This window comes from Python bivittatus, unplaced genomic scaffold, assembly GCF_059951505.1.
Source record: "Python bivittatus isolate LINGU-HERP-01145 unplaced genomic scaffold, Pbiv_v1 ctg000070_np1212, whole genome shotgun sequence".
Classification (NCBI taxonomy): domain Eukaryota; kingdom Metazoa; phylum Chordata; class Lepidosauria; order Squamata; family Pythonidae; genus Python; species Python bivittatus.
The window spans coordinates 8,315,395-8,336,347 of record NW_028277034.1 but is presented as its reverse complement, the minus strand read 5'-3'; the positions used below and the strand labels follow the sequence as shown (position 1 = coordinate 8,336,347).

Below are 20,953 nucleotides of genomic sequence, written 5' to 3'. Positions count from 1 at the left end.
TTCTGGGTGAGGATCTAAGGTGAACTAGTTGTCCCTGAAGGAACAGGAATGGCATTGTGGTGGGGATCGGCAGTCAGACAGTGAATTCTGGCCAGTGCAGTCTCTCTGGACAAGAAGAGATTGTGAGATCACCCACTTGCACTCTGGACAGCTACTCTTCATGAGGCAACTGCAGGAATTGAGGTTTTTGCAATTGACTCGTGAGTTGAGCGACTGGGAGTCGAGGGATTTCAACCAAGCTCACAGCCATAATGCAGCCTATATGGACACAAGATAGGCCAAACCCTCGCTTTTTAAAACACTTTCAGATATAATCAGTTTAAAGCTAAAGAGATACTCTGAGCAGCGGGATAAGAGAATTCTATTTGGTGAGTCAACATTCTTTCTGGATTAAAAAGGGGGAAAAAGGGTTTCAAAGATTTAAAAATTGTTGGCAAAAAGCTTAATGAGGATTGGATGTAAGAAAGTTTAAAATGGATAAAGGGGATAGTAATTTTGAAAGATTACTTTTTGATGAAAGTGCTTTTGAACAAATTGGAATTAAAACAGACAAACAGACTGGACCTTCATGGGAATGTTTTTTGTTTACTATTAAAGAGTGCAGACAATTGGTGGATTTTACAAAAGAAAAGGTAAAGGTAATGTGAGCCAGACTGTGATTCTGAGTTAACCACGGAATGCTATTTGAGGCAAAAGTAAAAGGGCACAGGAAGACAAAGCAGGGAAAAAAAGGGAATCTTGCCTTTTACTCTTTCCTTTGCAATAAGTCTTCCTCTTGGGACTGATGGACAAACAGTTGGAAAAATGTCATGGAACTTTGTATATGATAACTGCAGCGAAATTACTGTATGCACAAAAATGGAAAGATTTGGCAATACCTACAATAGAGGAATGATTGGCAAAGATGATGTAACTTGCTGAGATGGCCAAACTGACTTTTGATTTGATTAGAGAAAAGGTAATATCTACGTTTATTGCTGACTGGAAAACCCTTATAGACTTTTTGTGCAAAACAGAAAAAAAATGAACTTATGATTTATTGTTTTGTTGATTAGACAGAATAAATTATAGAAAGAAGAGAGACATGATATAACTTTAGAGAAAGAGGTAAATTTATAATTGTACTTATAACTGCTGTAAAGAAGATCAGAAGTCACTTTCTTTCTTTTCTATTTTTCTTTTATTTTTTCTCTCTTTCTTGCACTTTTAGCTTTCTATTTGATTTCTTTCTTTTTCTTCCTTACTTTATATTAGTTTGTATTAGTTTTTATCTTTGTTTTAAAAACTTTTAATAAAATTATATACACACATACACTATACATACATACATACATACATACATATATTAAAAAAGAAAATTCTGCCTTGTTCTGGACCCTAGTATTATTCCAACCACAAAAAAAGTGGCATTGAAATAAATATTGTTAGGTTTAACAAACTTTTTTCTGTATTTGGAGCAATAAAGTGCAAGCAAGAATGTTCACTAGAAAAAAAGAAAACAAGATCTGTTATCAGACGAAATAGCTTTTATATACGTATTTGTGTGCGCATGCACTGACATATTGCAACATTTCTAGATACCATAGGACCATTTGGAAATTGTTGAGAGAACAATAACTCTTACATTTCTTCTTTTTGTATTTGGTTGTTCCAAAGACTGCATCAGGGTCTTTGGCAGTTGCCTCAATTAAAAGTAATTCTTCCAAGCAAGATTCTCACACAGCCTTCTTTAATAAGATTTGTTGAGATAAAAGGGATAGTATTACAAAAAAAAAAAAAAAAAAATCAATTCAGCAACTGAACTGTTCCCAGTTTAGAACCAATTTATCCCACAGTACATTATGGCAAAGACTTTCTTCATTTCTTTATAATAGCTTTCCAATGAACTGGCAGGAGGAAGTGATTCTTTTCACTGATAATGGAGGCCCTTGCAAGGGGTTGTTTATAAAATTGTCTCCTGAATCTGATCATTCTGAGAACAATTACAGATTGTTTCAAAGTTGAGAATCTTCTTCTTCTAAAGCCTCCATATGATTATTGCAGTTTTGTTGACTCATATTCCAATTCATTTTGCTTTCACACTTCAGACTTGACTGATCTTTCATCAAGCCTTAACTTAGTCTTGTCATTCCATTTGATATTTCGTACATTTTTAAAAATTTTAGTTGATTATTCAGTTTGCCTGTTTTTCCCAATTTGGCAGTACTTTTTCTGTCATTTTCATGCAGAATCATCATTTTAAAAGCTTTATCAGTGAATAAATCTTTTATTTAGATTTAGTCATGCTTAGCATAGCTTAAACTTAAGCAAAATTAAGGTCCATGGATTTCAGTAGATCTGTTTTAAAAAGACTAAATCTCTATCAAGTTTCTTTTTTTTCATTTGAGAACTGGATCAAATCCCTTAAGCTTGCTTCTCACTTTTACAACTTGTAGCATTTTGATTTCTTCTTTTCCCCTACAATATCACTATTAAATAGATACTGATTTCCATTGTTCTTTTCTGTCCTATTCATATGCCTATATATATAGTTCGGTATGGCTGTATTGGTCTGAATATCAGATAATTATCTTCATTTTAATATTCAGGATTATGTCAACCTTACATCTTTATTAGCATTTATCTATTAGTGGGCAGCATCACTTTCAGCATGCTAAGAGTTAGGATATAGGTTTTGATCCATCTCTTTATTTTTCAGCGTGCACAATTGCTTTAGCCAGGTTTATTTCTCTTCAATATTCCTAAAGTTTTCCATTTTTACCTATTTTCTATTAAAGCCCTTGTTAAAATCTGAATTCTCTTGTGTGTTAATGTCATGTGTTGTCTAATCCTCCTATTTCTCTTTTTAAACCAATTGTCTCAGCTGTTTTCTTGTTTATTATTTTCTGTGCATTTCAATCATATTGTGAATTTCATTTTTCTAGCTTCTTCTACTGTTCTAAATTAAGTTTTAAATTCTTATTTTGACTTTTAAGTCTCTTTATACCTTTGTCTCTTTTTATCTAACATTGCTCTCTCTTCTCCCCCTGGTTTCTCAGTTTATCAACTTCTAATCTTTTTCTTAGGCCTCCATTCCCCTGTGTGTTTGTTCAAATTTGTCAAATTCTTTCCTGCTAAATATTCTGTTGCCTTATCTTAATCTAATTGTGACATTATTAAAATCAGATTTTGTTTTCTGAGTCTTTATTAGTCAACCTTTCTTGCTTCAAGTTTAAATATTATATTTTTTACTCTTTTTCCTTCCTTCATGCTTTCTCTCAGCTTGGACAGAATTTCCCTTCATTCTTCTTTTGTCTCATGACTTTTTAACAATAAGAATCTGCAGGCAAGAAGGTTATTAACGGGGTCATCACTAATAAGATATATTGGAATAAAACAAAAATGGCTGTGAAGCTTATTAGATATGTATTGAGCTGTTTTAGAATTGATTAATGGAAATGTTAAAATTGGCATATTTTTACAGATTCTTATATTCCATTGGAGACAGAATAATTAGGATAACTGCCAACTAGAACTCAAGGCAAAGTTTATTTTTTCACTGAGTTTGTACTGTCAATGGCTTAAGTGAACTGTGGATAGCATCAATAAGAGTGTTACAGGGTGTTCCTTGTGAATGCTCGCATAGCTATCTGCAAGGGGTGGCAAGGCAGGCAGGTGGAGGGGGATGTTAAATGGCAAAATATACATTGCAATGTGAACCACATAACTGGCATACTTGTGTCAAATGTTGGGACACAAGTGCAAAAATCTGGGGTTTGTGTTGTGATGCCATGACACAGTTCATCATTGTTTCTTTGCAGTTTGCACCAGTCACCTATGAATGTTTGTCTCAAGCTTCTTGGTTTAAAACACTGATGAGCAGCCTACCACCCAAGGTCTGCCTATGCCTTTGGGCCTAATTTCTAAACTTTGTCCAAGAAGTCAGTTCAGGATTCGGGTGAGAATTATCTGTCTTTTCTCTACTATCTTCAGAGAGAGAGAATAGAGTGTCAAAAGAAAGAGAAAAATAAAAGGAGGGGGGCAGATGATTCATAGAGAACAGTGCACCACTCACTTTTGGCTCTATCTGAATCCTCTGCTTGCTTCAGCTTTACTTATCTTTCAGCTAATGAGGTTCAAAGCAGTTTGTGCATGAACACATCCATCAGTGGAACAATTGGTTTCATGTGGTTTGTGCACAAATCAAAACAACCATGCTTGGTCTAGATATGGAATGAAACGATGGATAAGAGCTAGAAAAAGCCAGTGCTTTTGATGCCACCAGTAATAAGGAAAGGGGTGAAAGATGAAAGAGGGGAGGTTCCAGCCCCTCACACTGCAATAGGAATGTCAGAGAGGCCCCATGTATTGCTTTTGTGTACCACAGAGGGCCTAACCCATTTATTTCATCACATAACCACAGGTTGTAGTGGTTGAAGGAAGGCAGAGGAAGAAAGGCACAGGAAAAGGATCAGGAAGTAGATGGGTTGGTGAGATATGTTACTCAGGGATATAGCACTGAGGTGAGATAAAGGAGGGAGAGAAGGTTTTTTGTAATGTTTAATTGTTAATTGGGATTAGATTTTGATTTATTAAAGATAGGGATTGGGGGGATTTTGATTAAATGGAAAGGGGGACTATATACTTATGTTGTTAGGCATTTCTGTTGCCTTTTACTGGACCTTTGCTGACTAATAAGGAAAACTGAAGATTTAGAGATGGGTTTATAGAAAACGAGGTGAGGTATGGAATGAAGATGTATTTGGTTGTATTTTAAGACACAGTGATAAGTTGTTAATATTGAATATATTTGAATATTCTTATGCTGCTTTCCTTCTTTTGTTTCTTTTGGGGGGGATTTTTTTCTCCACGTTTAAAATATTTTTTTTCAATGTATTTTTGTATTAGGTTTTTGCATCAGTTTTATCTGTTTAATATAATTTTTAATAAAATTATTTGAAAAAAAGGAGGCAGAGATGGGAAGGCAGTGGGCTAGTGGAGTATGCCACAATGCGAATTTCTGAGACCATCAAGGAACAGACTGTGTGGAACAAAGAATATTAGCACCATGTATCCTTCTTTCTGAAGTAAAGAAGGGGTGATGTGTTTCAATTTCGCCCTACTCATCACATGAAATCACTATGGAATCCTTGAGGGTTTTGTTTTGACTGAAACTAGAAACAGTAAAATTGTTCCAGGTTTTTACTTTGTCCAGACTGCAGCTGAACCAGAAGGGCTTAGTAGAACCTCCAGATTGCAATTTGTTTCTTTTACATTCAAAACAAGACACATTTTCTCTTTCATACACACCCCAACTTGTGCTTTTAGCAGATCATCCCTGACGGAATGCATCTTCTTGACAGAAGATTGCCTATCTAACCAGAAGTAGATGGAATGGAAAGAATGAAGACAGAAAAACACTGAACTTTCAACTTGTAGGGAAAGTCTATATATACAGTTGTGACTATTTTGTTTATTGAGGACCTTTAAAACTAAGATGAGAGCCAGTTTTGTGTAGTAGTTAAGGCACCAGACTAGAAACTGGGAGACTGAGTTCTAGTCCCACCTGAGGCACAGAGCCAGCTGGGTGACCTTGAACCAGTCCTCTTTCTCAGCCCTAGAAAGAAGGAAATGGCAAACCACTTCTGAAACCTTGCCAAGAAAACTGCAGTGACTTGTCCAGGCAGTCAAGAGGAGTCAACACTGACTTGAAGGCACCCTAAAATAATATTTATTTGGTTCAGACTTTTCTGCAGCAAAAAGCTAACGGATAAAAAAAGTCCCCTCTCACCCTTGTGGGTGGTATGTGTCTTCCTCAGTCTTAGGTCCTCTACCAGAGGTCTGAGAGTTTGAGGGTTCTGCACAGTATCTTAGCTGTTCCTAGCAGTGCACTCTTCTGGACAGAGAGCTCTGATGTTGTTCCTGGGATCTGTTGGAGCCACTCTTCCAGCTTTGGAGTCACAGCCCCAAGTGCTCCTACCACCACTGGGACAACTTTGGCCTTGACTTTCCACATCCACATCCAGTTCCTCCTTCAGGCCCAGGTAATTCTCCAGCTTCTCATACTCCTTCTTCCTGATGTTGCTGTCACTTGGCACTGCTACATCTATTACTATTGTTGTCTTCTGGTCCTTGTCTACTACCACAATGTCTGGTTGATTGGCCAGTATCTGCTTGTCCATCTGGATCTGAAAGCCTCACAGGATCTTAGCCCTGTTATTCTCCATGATCTTCTGTGGAATCTCCCATCTGGACTTGGGAGGGTCTAGCCCATACACTGTGCAGATGTTCCTGTACATAATGCCAGCTATTTGGTTGTGCCGTTCAGTGTATGCTGTTCCTGCCTGCATCTTACACCCTGCCACTATGTGTTGGGCTGTCTCTGAGGCCTCTCTGCACAGTCTGCACCTTGGGCCCTGTCTAGTGTGGTAGACCCCTACTTCTATGGATCTGCTGCTTAGTGCCTGTTCTTGTGCTGCTATGATCAGTGCCTCAGTGCTGTCTTTTAGTCCAGCCCTTTCCAGCCACTGGTAGGATTGCCCAGTGTCAGCCATCTCAGCTATCTGTCGATGGTACATCCCATGCAGGGTCTTGTCTTGCCATGGCACTTCCTCTGCTTGAAGTTCCTCCCATGCCTGCTGCTGCCTCAGGCATTCTCTCAGCAGCTCATCTTTGGGTGCCATTTTATTGGTGTACTCCTGGATGCTCTGGATTTCGTCCAGGCAGTGGCTTTGAAACTCACCAGACCCCACCCACCCTCTTTCCAGATGGTGTACAGTGTCTCTGGATATTGGACGTGGGGTAGAAACTTCCATATATTATGAGGAGCTTTCAGATCTTCACATAGGCAGCCTCCATGTCCTCCTTTGACCAGCTCACTATACCAACAGGGTATCTGATGACTGGTAGGGTGTATGTGTTGACAGCATGGATCTTGTTCTTCCCACCGAGTTGGTTCTTCAGGACATGTCTTATCCTTTGGTGGTACTTGGATGTTGCTGCCTTCCTTGCCTCCTCAACATGGTTCCCATGGGACTGTGGGATACCAAGGTACTTGTAGATGGTCTGTATGTCTGCTATCTTGCCCGCTGGTAGTTGCACCCCATCAGTCTTAACTACCTACCTGTGGTGGAGGATGTGCGTGAGGAGAGTCAAGTCCATGGGGAGAAGCATCTCCTCAGCCCACAGGAGGAGTGTGTGAAAACAAAGAGGATGAGACTGGCAGCACCCTAAGGAATTCGTAGTGTTTGGTTGCAGACTTTGGGAGTTAGAGTTAGTCTGTCAAGATTCTGTCTAGCAGGTGCAAGCTAATAAAGAACAGAGCAATTCCAGAAGTGTCTCGAGTTTCTTGGGCTGAACCTGACACTACCCTCTCTTTACTACCATCTGGCCACACTTCTGCAGTCCAAATGACATCCCAGTGTCCTCACTGTAGATCCATGTCAGGTAGATCAGTGAGTCAATGTCTTATTCACTCATAGCATACAGCTTGATTTCATCCATGTAGAGAAGGTGGTTGATGGTAGTTCCACTCTTGAACTTATATCAGTATCTAGTCCTTGTGATTATCTGGCTGAAAGTGTCGAGCCTACGCAGAACAGCAGCAGGGACAGTGCATCACCTTGGTATATGCCACACCTGATGGCTACTTGTGCAAGCTGTCTTGAGTTGACTTCCAGTGTTGTCCTCCATAGTCACATTGAGTTCAAAAATCCTGATTGTTAGGAAACTAAAGCTAAGTGTAGTCAAAGATGTACCTTGGACTTCAAAAACACAGATTTTAATACACTTGAGCAATAAAAAGTATCTACTGTAGGAGACATTCATAGGAAAAGGATCTGAAGATAGACGGAGTTCCTGAAAAAGGATACACTACAGAAAACATATAATATCAAATAATTCCAATGAGGAAAACAACAGAAAATACAAAAGAAACCAACATGGCCACACATGTTGGTTTCTTTTCATGATTTAGTGAAGAACTGAAAGTGAAAGAAAGCCACATAGAAGAGGTGGAAAGAAAGACAGATGAAATGATTTTGCTTAAAACACATTAAACTACATTCTAACTGCATTTTTTAAAGGGAAATTTTAAAAATCCACAAAAGCAAAGATGAATGCCCCTCCCACCCATCTCTGTTCATTTTCTCCTTGGGGTAATGTTTCATTTATGCTTGGAAAGCCAAATTTAATAAGGCTGAAGAACACAAAACCAACTGTCATAGAATCAGCAATATGCGAACAGGGTTAAGAGTCCTAAGGTAACATTTGGTTTCAATTGCTCTTTTTCTCAAATACTAGATCTTTTTATAATGGAACTATATTTGATTATTGGCCATTGAGTGAAATTTTTGAATTAAACATTCATTTTCCCTCATTGTTAGTGCTACTTTTACTTCCTTGATTAAGTCTTCCATATTATTTAATATAAGGGAAAGGATAGTTGATCCTTTTGTGCTTTCCTACACTCTTTGAAGAAGAAAGTTGTCAGCAGAATAGGGTAAGAATTTTTCAAAAACAGCATGTATGGCAAACTTTCTTTCCCAATGTTGTTGGTGTAATGAAGTCTTCCATCTCTACAATTCCATGTCTCTCTGAAAAATTGCAGTTTGCTTTAAAAAGTAGCATCTTCATCGTCTCTTGGCTGGATGGGCATTAGTAAACACTCACAACATCTTTTAATCTAAATACTCTCTACATATGTAGATACATCCTCCCTTTCTATTTCTTCACTCCCTTTCAGACAAATTGTACCTTCAGTCATATTCAGTTCAGCCTTGAGTATTACTTCATTTGGCAACTATTGTCGACCTAGCACCTCAATTGTTTGCAAGCTGCTTTTGTGATATAGACATCATAATGGAAAGTTAAAAGTCCTTGATAAATTTAAGTACAGAATGAAATCTCTTCCTTTTCAGAAGAGTGCTTCAGACCTTAGCAATGTTTGCTTCTCTGAAATTGTAATGGTATGTGGGAATGATCTTGGGAGACAGGGGGAAGAGATGCTTCCTAAGGAACAATCAGATACGAGAGGGCATAGGCTGCAGCTGCATAATGGGCAGAGAAAGAGACTCAGAAAGGAACCTCCCTAACTCCTCAGGCGGTGAAACAGACAGTCCAAGATTTGCAAATTTCTGTTAATGTAGCCTTACAATAAAGGAGAATTAGCTCATCTGGTTGTGTTTCCTGTCTGGTCTACCTGGGAAGACTGACAGAAATCCATAAATACTACTAAGATACTTTATATGAGAAAATATCACTTCAAATTTTACTAATTATATTGTTCAGGTTAGTCTCTGGTTTGCTCATATGTGGAAGTAAAAAAGGTATTGTTCATATAAAATGAAAACAAGAGCTTCCAGACTCCTACTGTGGCTTTGCTGAAAGGAAATGGGGAAATGTTGTTGCTGCTATCCTCCTCCTCCCATTATTATTTAATTTTTACATAAATTCCATGGTCAATTATTTATCAAAACCAGAATTTCATCCACCAGATATTGCAAGTAGGCACATGTACTATTATATGCAGATGATGCAGTGATTGTATCACTATCATGTATAGGACTAAATAGGACATTTCAATCCATGCCCCTCTTCTGTAGGGAATACCAGCATCAACTGTGGTTGAACTGCAACAAAACAAAGATCATGGTGTTTGCAAAAAGACCCCAAAGCCTGAACTGGATTATTAATGGGTAGAGACTTGAGCAAGTACCATATTTTAATTATTCAGGGATTATATTCACTTCAACTGGAAATTGGAAGGCTCTCTTTTTATGTGGGCAGAAGGCTCAAAGAAGCATGACAGCCTTTTGTCTTTTTTTCATTCAAGGGCTGCCACTAAGCTTTTTATAGCCAGGCTGCACTTCTTTATTCAGTGCAGCTGGAGTTAGGAAATAAGACACCTGTATCTGAGAGTATTAGGTCCAAGTTTCTGAGCAAAGTATTCCAAGTGGGTGGTGTGTCTCAGTGCAGTATTGCAATTAGAAGCTGGCTTAATAAAGTTTGAAACAAAGACCTGGATGCAGTTATATATCATAATTTTTGTGGGAAGCTGAATCTCTCACCTCATAGTCTCACCTCACTAATGTTGGTGGATTCTTTTGTTGTTCCTTGGACAGTATCCAAATGGGAGCTTTCTATCCAGTTCCTAATGGGAATGGGATATAACTGAGCTAGAGAGATGCTGAAACAGAAACTAACAGATAGGAGTGCATGTGAAGTCAAGGGCAAAACCTTTGATAGTGTGGTGCTCAAGAATTGACTGTATCTAGGCCAGGCAGCCTGACACTTGAAATAGCTTACGCTTTCAAAATATTGCAGATTAAATTAGTAGCCTTACCAACTCCCCTATGATAAATAAGAGCATAATTACAGACTATGGAACTTTTTGCCTAAGACACAAGCATAGTAGATGTAGAATACCTTTAAAATAGGATACCTTTAAAATATTAGCTAATGGATTGCAACAATCCAACACTGACTAAATAGATGACTCTTCACATTTAACTTTCATTTGAGCAGTTAGTTTTGACCAGTCTGAGAAAAATTATATCCCCAACTATTAGCCAGGGCCAATGTATTTCCAGAATAATTTCATCACATGGCCAGTCTGAGAAAGAGAACAAAATGAAAATATTTTGAAAGATTTTCAGACTCAAAAAAAGAGAACATTTTATTGCCAATTAACTAACTCTAATTAGACATTATTTGTAATGGTATAGTGCAAAGCTGTACCATAATCCTTCGGTTGCCCTGAAAATTTCCATTTGACTTGCTGTTTGGTTGAACTTGAGAAGGTGCCCTCAGCTGTTTGTCATTGTGCATTTAAAGCTATATTCTGTCTGCATTGTATATGTGCATATATATAGTGACACACAAACTCTTTTATCTTCTAGGTTGAAATTAGAAGACAAAAAGAATAAATTAGTTAAAAAACTTGAAGAAACTAGTCACCTAACCACTCATTTACATTCCCAACTTAAAAGGTGAGACTATTTTGTTTACACTGTAGATTTTTGATAAGTGATGCTGTCAACATACTGTATTTCTGAATTGTGCTATTTTGATTTAGGTGGGATATTAACTTGGAAGCTTGTCTTATAAAGATGGCTTCATATTAAAAGTCTGGCTATCTCTTGTCTGAATCGTGAACTGCAAACTTTTGCCCAGCAAAGACAGAACATACGTGTTATAGCCCTTTCCCAAAATATTCAGGCTACATGGGTGGGAAACAGTGAAACAGATAGGTTGGCTGTTTCTAGTGTGAGCAGCTTCCAATTTTGCATATAGAAGTGTTGTCACAACAATATAGTTGTGAAACAGTGTTTTTATATTTTAAGTACTTGTTTTAAAATACTTTATATACACATGTATTATTGTACAGTGCCATATAGGAAAAAAGGAAGGATATAAACCATTTAGGCAAAAAGGGAGGATATAATTCATGAATATAAATAAACTGTAACTTGGTGCAAATGCTCATTTTCTCAACACATCTGTGCACAGATGCAAATGACAATCTCTAAGGAATAGCTTCTATTAATGTTCTTTTTATTGATTTCACAGTACCATCTTTCTTTAAGGGCAGCACGGCACTAATGTGATTCCATTTATTGAGAGAGCATTTTAGTATGATTAATAACCAGAAAAGAAAGCAATATTTCTTAAACTCAGAAATGCCCATGTTATGTGACAATCCTTTTGTTTTGCTTTCTCTTCAGGTATTATATATTATTTGTTCCCCAGAGCTAAGCTTACTGCATTTATTTACAGGACCAACCATAAGCTTAAAAATAAAGAACTTATTATTTATTTAATCTTAGCAGCCAAAATAATAATTGTGCAACACTGGAAAACTCTGGATAACATAGCAATTGAGCTGTGGATTAACAAGGCCTCTTCAATTGCTACATTAGAAAAAAATCACAGATAAAGTTAAATTAATGAGACATCAGAGGCAGGAACCACAATTCTATCAAATTTGGATTGATTTTATGGTTTATCTCAATACCAATAGATTATAATTTGGTTATATAGATCTCTTTTGTATTCTATATACTTTTCTTTTTTTACTTTTTTCTCTTTCTTCCCTACCTTGGATTTATGTTAATGTAGTTACCCGATATTGTTTGTTAAAAACTAATAAAATATTATATTTTATTAGTTTTTTATATATATATATCATATTCTATACCCCATCATTGGAGTAGAAAATACCAGAATGGGAAGAAGAGGGTATCTCAAACAGTGATCTAAAAGAAATGCTGAACCTTTATCATATATAATAGTCCAATTAAGTAAGTTATATATTATATACTGCTAAATACAAAAATATTTTCTAATTGTTCTAACTGTACTTTCTAATATGTCTTCATGAAACTCTTACAGTGGTCAGCAATATTTTGAGGTGATGGATGCTGTCACACAATTTTGTGCAGTATTGCAGGCATAAAAAATTAACATCTTTAAAAATCAGGCATTAAAAAAGATAATTATAATTAAAGTGACTGAATTTGGCTTGCAATTTTTCAGCCATGTTTGTTTGTTTGTTTGTTTGTTTTAAAAAAGGAGCCATCTAAGAAGGTCATGTTGCTACAATAGTTAATAGTGTGTCATCTGAAATTTTGGGGGGGTGATATTTACTTCAGAAATTGTGAAATGTGTTCCTTTTAAAAGATATCATTGTACTTGCCAATTTCATGACCAACTTTGGATTAAATTTTAAGTTTTTCACCTGTGATTTGAGATCATTTGAATATACTGCTGATAGAATAGAATGATAGATCTTTGCTTCTTCGTTGCAGCCTCTCTGCCAGTACATTATCTATGTCTTCAGGGAGCAGCTTGGGATCCTTAGCATCCAGTCGAGGGTCCCTGAACACATCTAGTAGGGGGTCACTGAATTCTCTTAACTCTACAGACCTCTACTACAACCAAGGTGATCAACCTGCTGATTTAGACTATCAGTATAAATTGGATTTCATATTGCAAGAGAAATGTGGTTATATTCCTTCAGGCCCTATTACCACCATTCATGAAAATGAAGTGGTCAGCTCTCATGAGAAAATGGGATATAGTGACTCTTCCAGTTCTTTGGCAGCAAGTCATGCACCCAAAGTAACTGAACCTTCTAAATCTGTTACATCATTCTCTTCAAGATCTTCCCTTTCATCATTATCTCCTCCTGAATCACCTTTGGTTTTAGAAGGTGGATTTTCAGTCCCTCCTCAAGATTCTCCATTGCATTTCACCACGGACTTTGAGGACTGTGATTTACCCAGTGACTTTGCAGGCATTACCACCTGTGAGAACCAAATTTTGCTGGATTCGGAAACTAGAATACCTTCTCAATCACTTGTTAATGATAAATATCGCAATGAAAGTGTTGCACAGAGCATATCACATTCAAGAAATACAGGTAAATATGTTGTAGGATCAAACCTATATGTCTTGCTATTCAAACTCAGACAGTCCTCTGTCTGGTTTGAACTGAGTTTCTGAATCTTACCAGCTAGTATGTCTTCAAAAAAATGTGCATTTTTTTTCCTGATAAGATGATAGGTCACCATCAGCAAATAAAATTATTGGCTGCTTGGCACATAGTTCCTATAAGAAACTTTAAAAAGTAGGACTGGATAAGAAAGATCCAGTTGTGGAGCAATAGCAAACAAACAAACAAAAACAGGTGGTAAATGTACTAGAAGGGATATCACAGCAATAGGTAGATATGCTTACAACAGTGGCACTGACACAGAGGCACTGGAAGTCTTTATAGCAGGAAGATGCTCACAAAACCAATGAGCTGCCATGAGCAGAATAGAACATCCTGCGTTGTTGATAGTATCTTTGCTATTCTGTAGTTTCAAACAGCTCATTTAAGGGCACAGCTAGGGAAGCTTGTGCCCCAGATCTGTATAAATATCTAATTTTAAGCGGCACATTTTTTTCACATTTTTACAATCTGTTTCTGCCTGTTAATTACTAAGTTAAAATGTTCAGGTATCTGTATGGATTTAACTGTAGCCCTTCCCTGGTTCGGTGAGACTTCAGGAAAAAGGTGGTGCAGTTTGGCATGTTTGCTATTGCTCCACAGCCCAGTTTTAGACTTCCACCCAGCTTGTAGTAGATTCCTAAGATTAATCTTACTGGATCTTTCTTATCCAGTCCTACTTTTTAAAGTTTCTTATAGGAACTATGTGCCAAGCAGCCAATAATTTTATTTGCTGATGGTGACCTATCATTTTTCCTGTTTGAAAAAGGAAATTAAAAATAAGACATCTTAAAAGTCAAAAACACTTTTATTGTAGCATGATTTTTCTTGATTACTATCCACTTCATTAAATGAATAAAGTATGATACCGACAGATGAGCACATATCTATCCACAGTTTGGAGGATTGGCAGGAATGATGAAGGCAGAGGGAGATGAAATGGCATGCTGCAGAGAAAGTTATAGGTATATATTGATAGCAGTCATTCAGAAAAAAAGTGTTGGGTGTCACATATACATTCTTTTACTGGTGATCTTATTCATTAATAAGATAATGTATAGTTCAGCAGATTAACAGAACCAATATTTTTAATTTTAGCTTAACTATTTTAATGAAATCAGTCTTTGTAATTCTGCTGAAAAATAGCCACTTTTAAGGCGGTCATATAGTGTTCTGCAGAGTTCCAAGGGTTCCTTCATTTTCTGGGGTATTTGTTTTATCACACAGTATGTAGGCTTTCCAGTTTTGTGGCTGAGCTAGGAGTTCCTATTGCTGTCTGCAATTTCTGCATTTCATTTCTCTCTGACTCTATTATTCCCTCCTAGCCATGGTTATTTGTTTGTTTGAATTATTTGTATGCCGCCTACTTGATTGACTCTAGGCAGCCTACAATAGTATATTAAAAAATCCATAAAATCCAAATATTACACATCTTTCTAAAAATTTTCAAAATTTGTAGTCCAAACTTAATCCCCCAAAGTCCTGAGGGTTGTATGTATTCCTTCCTCATATTAATACATCTGATGAAGTGCTGCATGCTTTACAACAAATTATCCCATAATAAGTGCTACAAGATTGTTGCTTTTCCTGCAGTAGTTTTAACACAGCCAGTTCTTTGAAAACTGTAATGCTGCCTGGTGTACAAATGATCACACAAGGCAATTACTTAAGCTGTCTCAAATTTGGGAGCAGCTAGCTGTTCAGAACTTAAGTAAAGTGTCACAGATTTGTTATGGATGGATTTGGATTTGTTATTTGGCATCACAAAGGGTATAGAAAGAGAGAGAGGAATAATTGTTTTTGTATTTCAAAGGAAGTCATTGTGAGGGAACTTCTCCCATTGGCCTCTTTCAAATCAGGAAGTAGGGACAGCCAAGGAGGCAGCTGCAGGGATGGAAGTAGGAAACAGGAAGAAAACCAACAACAGCCCTCTTTCACACAGTAAAATATGTCCAAAAATGATCAGAAGATTTTTAACTATAAACCATTCTGGATATGTCATAGCATAGAACTTCTTAGAATTTGCTTGTTATGGTTTGGGTTTAGTATTTTAGCTTTGTTTTTGCTCTCCAACATTCTGGTATCTAACATGATGTAATCTATGGTAGAAATATTCTAAACAATGGTATGTATGTCAGATAAATTTAATAGTGGGAAATCACACTCACAGCTGCCAGCAAGGACTGCTTTCCTCCTGCACCAACTGCTAGCTCAAGAAAACAAACTGTGCCCAATGATTATATAAGCTTTTTGGTATGTTTCACCTGTGCTCTTTATTAAGAACTTGATTTTTCAGTTGTAGATTGAAAGTGAATGTTCAAAATCTTTTTCTCTCCCTCCCCTTTACTCCAAGTTTCTGTATGCTATATTGTCACATTTTGGCTGAATACTTCAACCAAACATATACTTCTTCATATACAATTCTTGTTAATTAGAAAGTACTGTGATTAGTTACATATGTAGAAATAAAAACTGCATTATATACTGTCCTTTAATCAAATGGTGTCCCTAAAACAATAATAAGAATGAATGAATAATGATAAAAATATAACATAGATCTAGCGTTATTCAAAGTCTCTCTTGAGCCAAGCTTGACGTCCTGGTGACTACGTGAATATGCCCATGTTATTTGCTTGGTAAAATACAGGATATTGTTTCAATTTCCCAACCTTGTTTGCTACCCTGTAATTTCCCAATGGTTTCCTTTAAGTACAGACCAGTTTTGACCCTACTTAGCTTTCCCAAGATCAGCTGAGAGTGGCTAGTTACCCCCACTTGCTGAGACAATTAAATAATTAAAATCTGTAAATTAAAAAGCATGGGAAAATAAGAAAGGTGTTTTTGCCATAAAGATAGCAAAATGGATGCCTTGGGAGGCAATTCTATAAATTGCCATCACTTAGAATCCCTGGTCCAGCAGTTCCCTGCCTCAGTTCAAATGGCAGTAATATCCAGAGTAGCAATGACCTCAAAGCCAAAAGAAGCAGATGTAGAAACAGGTGTTCTCTCAAATACTTCAACTCAAGCCATGTTTTACTTTGAAAGTAAGCACCAGTACCTTGAACTCTGCTCTTTGTGGATAGAGTAAAGGATAGAAGTGTCACTGACATCGTTGCTTAATTATGTAGGTTGATGTTTGCAACTTCGGGATTCAAGCACATTTTGTAGCATGCAATGTTTGCAGTGAAAGAGGCTGGTTTAAGCCAAAGTGCACTTGTGACACTGTATCACTTGCCAACTGTACTGTCCAAGCTTGGCTTCCAGTGTTGACTGTCTGCCATCTGCTCAGTTCCCTGAGTAAAATGGAGGGCAGGGAAACTGTTTGCAATCCAAACAATAATATTTCAGTGCTTAGCTCAAGCTTAGCACACTTGGCTGAATGTACTTGATATGATATAGTACATTCTCTGGCTTATCACAAACTTGCTAAAAGTGTAAAGTCTGCAGATGGTTGAAGGCAGATACTTTTGAGATAGAGCTTTTTCTCATTTAGCTTGCAAGGCGAAAGGAAGGGGAACATTGTAGATGCCTACTGTGAGACTATGAGACTTTTAATTGGTAAACTCTAATCTTCTCTAGTTCTCTTTTAGCAATAATCCTCTAATATATGGACCATTTCTACCATACATCAATTGGAACATAGCAGAGTTTCATTTTTGCTCCTCAAAGCATTTATTTATTTAAAATATATATAGCCCAGTAACAATCCAAAGGATCTTGTGTTTGGTTTTACATCCTATTAAAACAAGGGAGGGAAAGAGTGATGATGTAATGGGACCATGAGTAAGAGCCAGTTAACCCACCAGGCTAGAAACCAGGAGACCATGAGTTCAAGTCTCACCTTAGGCACAAAGCCAGCTGGGTGACCTTGGGCCAGTCCTTCTCTCTCAGCCCTAGGAAGTAGGCAATGAGAAACCACTTCTGAAATCTTACCAAATACACTACAGGGACATGTCCAGGCAGTTGCCAGGAATCAACACTGAAATGAAGGCACATTAAATAAATAAATTTTCCCCATTGCCCTTGGCCACATCAAGCTTATTTTTTAACTTGATCTTTTGCTGACTCTTCCCCCTGAACATACCAAATGTTTGGTCCCATCCTCAGGTTTTGGAGAGTTATCCCACTGGTGAACATTCATTCAAAAATATAAAACTATAAAACCAGGTAAAATAAATAATAAATTAGTTTTTCAAAACACTATTTAGAACATAATAAGAAAGGATATGTTCTGAATTGTTATTATGTAATTGTCACATCAGTTGGCAGCACCTGGTCAACTTTTAGGGGGAGGGGGCTTTGAGACAGTATTGACTCCTAACAAGTGCCTGGACTAGTCCCTGCAGTTTTCATGGCAAGAATTTTGGAATTGGTTTACCATTACCTTCTTCCTGGGCTAAGAGGGAGGGACCCTCAAAGTCACCCATCTGGCTTCATGCCTAAGGTGAGACTAGAACTCATGGTCTCCCAGTTTTTAGCCTGGTGCCTTAAGGTAAGCAGGGCCAGCTCTAGCCAATTCTTGGAGACAGACCATCAGGTAATCTTAAACTGTGGGTTAGCCTAGATAGTAAAAACAAAACAAAACCATGATCGTTCATGAAAACTACAAAATGGGATATTGCTTGCCTTTAATTTGAGTTTAAATCACAGCTTAACCAAAGAGGGAGAAGAAAGTGAAATGTCAGAGAACAATTTGGAATGTAACAGTACAATTGCACGTATATACATTCCAATTAACCATTACATTTGGTTGTATAAATCTGTTAATTTTATCCAGTTCTCCAAATTACAAAGCCACCATGTCAGGTAATATACTTTGGGATGTTAAGCAGTAGGTTCATGTCAGTATGAATTTTGGGGGTTATTAAGAAATTACTTTGAGACTTCTGTGTTTATAATGTATAGCCTCCATTATACAAACTCTAATTTTTTGAATTCACTGAGGGTCCTTTAATTGTCGTTGGAAAAATAATTCATTATAGCATCTCCCCAACTTAAAATTCCAGGCATCCCCAACCTGCAAGGCTCTCAATCAGGCATGCTGATGGACTGTATGTGCCAATGCATATAAAGGGCACCAAGTTGGGGAAGGTTGTCATAGTGCCTGTCTCATAATCAATCAAATGCATTGAAGAGCTTCCTAACAGTTCTGTAAATGTTTGGATTATGTCCAGATTCAAAGATAGGTCTTGTAACTCTATTGATTTCAGTAGAGCAATAAAACCTGTGCTTCAGTTTTTCTCCCATTGAAATCAGTCAGTTTGAGACTTGGCTTGAACAGAGCTTTTGGTAATACATGCTTGTATTTTCCTCTGCATCTTTACTTGGGGGCAGAGGCAGTTTCGGTCCCTGCACAGTTTTTTTCTGTGCAGAATATCTTTTGGAATAACAGATTTAGAATAACTGTAAAGTTCTTTCACAGATAGTCTCTGTCATTGTCAAAGTCGATTTGAGACCACTGTGCTTATTCCTGAGAGTAATCAATAAATCATGTCATCACCTTCACCTCTCTCAAAGTGGTGAAAGAAAAAGCACTTCATCATCAAGGAAAAAGCATCCCTACTGCTATAAATGAAAGGAAAAATGCAGCAATCAATCCTCTAATCTGAAGCCTTAAAATTTAAACATCTTAACAAGATGTAAAGTCATGACTCAGGAGGGGGGCGTAATGCATACCAATATATTTGGCTCCTTGACAGATAAAAGGACTCCATATGCTTACAAGTTATGCATTACAAGGTGCTGCTTACATTGAATGTTCTGTGATTTCTGCAGGAAAACTAGCAAGAATTGAATATTGAAATCAGGGGAAAGGAGCTTGAATTTTCTCTTACTGTAGTGGTAGTTGTCCTAGACTCTATCACCGTTGAATCCAAGACAGAATTGGGATTTGTTTCTTACTTTATAAAAATTTCAGAAGGGATAATTAAAAAAACAACAACGTGAAGTATTTAGAGTCTAATTTGGTTGTTGGCATAGCTAACTGAAGGCTTTAGTTTAGCATGACCTCTGGCATTCCATTTGTAAGGACTCTCAAACATTGTACTTTGTAGTGTTTCTCAAATATGACTGACATGGCAACACTGAAAGCTGGGAAAGATTTCTGAATAAAGATGAACTTAACTTAGGGGGCCATTTTAAGCCATAACTGTTTAAATTTCAGAAGTTCAGCAATTTTGAATAGAATATACAAAATTGCATATATGTTTCTATTTCAGCAGTAGATTGGAGCCTGAGGTGAACTGCAACTTAAAATGCTTTGTGGCTTGAGATAAAAACAAGGCATGTTCATTTATTGTGTGTGCAAAAATCAAGAAATTGAACCTTATTTCAATAGTATAGGGCAAAATTCACAACTATATATGTATGTAGCAGGTTAACATAGGGGAGACAAGACAGATTGCATACTGTACTGAAGATAGCTCTGCTGCCAAAAAACCCATTGTGCTCAGCACTGGTGCCCCTGAAAATGGCCTCTCACTCTGAAATTGCCAACTTATTCTACCTAATGCTGGGACCTGTCTCAACTAGTACTTTCTTCTAAAGGGAACTCTCTTGCTTTTTTGATTTTGAGAAAAAGAAAAATTGATGGGTGGACAACAGATTTCCTTCACTGTTAAGAGTTGCAATAATTTTAACAGCTGTTGCTTTTCTCAGCCTTGTAAAATGCACATAGTGGTAAATATACCTCATTGTAAATCTGAAAAGTTTGAATACTATTTCAATACATCTTATGATTGTGATGAAAATTACTCTTTTGGGACCCAGAATCTTCCATTTCAGTTTGACTATGAGTTGAGAATTCTTTTCTTATTCATATAACCTAAAATAAAGGTTCTGTCCTTTCCTTTACCTAGGTGTTGACTTTTCAAGAAGAACAAGAACTCATTTGTTTGATGAGAAGGCAGGCTGTGTATCTGCAGCTGTATCTGATGAGTCTGTGGCTGGAGACAGTGGTGTATATGAAGCTTCTGTAAAACAGTAGGTTTAAAGACAGGAATATTTCCATTTGTCAGAAAACAAAATTAACATTACATTCAAACATTTGGCTTGGTCCTCTCCAGCAATTTCAGAACAAATCAAATAGGCAATAGATAGGGCAAGAAATAATAATTAAAAAATGGCACAGAAAAATTAACTACCAGGAGAACAAAGAGTGGAACAGAATAAGCATTCTCCTAGGTAAAATTGACATGTTTTTTAAAAATCTGTGTAAATATGTATTAATATCAGCACTGGAAAACATTCTCTGTGGACCTAATTTAATTTTAAAATTGTACAGTTGAAGAGCTTGAGAGCTGACCAGTCCTCATTATGGAACATTTTAATATGTTTAGAAAATAATTAAGTATTGCAGATACATTTTTTTAACAAGACTTAATTATGCAGGCATTTAAAATGGAGGGTACATATTGCCTTTAGTTTATTGAAGGACAATAAAAGTGCAAATAATAATACACAATAATGTTAATGAGCATAGTG

The 20,953-nt window shown here is 36.9% G+C and overlaps 1 protein-coding gene across 3 annotated transcripts in view; it reads left to right on the top strand.

Annotated features, from left to right (window-relative positions):
- Positions 1-20,953, top strand: part of WWC2 (WW and C2 domain containing 2) — a 183,977-nt gene that overhangs the window by 124,128 nt on the left and 38,896 nt on the right. For all 3 annotated transcript variants that reach the window (XM_088131912.1, XM_007435035.3, XM_088131915.1), the window contains 3 exons: positions 10,878-10,967; positions 12,786-13,399; positions 20,329-20,452. In XM_088131912.1, coding sequence (XP_087988038.1) covers positions 10,878-10,967; positions 12,786-13,399; positions 20,329-20,452 — 828 coding nt within the window. The remainder of the gene's footprint in view (positions 1-10,877; positions 10,968-12,785; positions 13,400-20,328; positions 20,453-20,953) is intronic.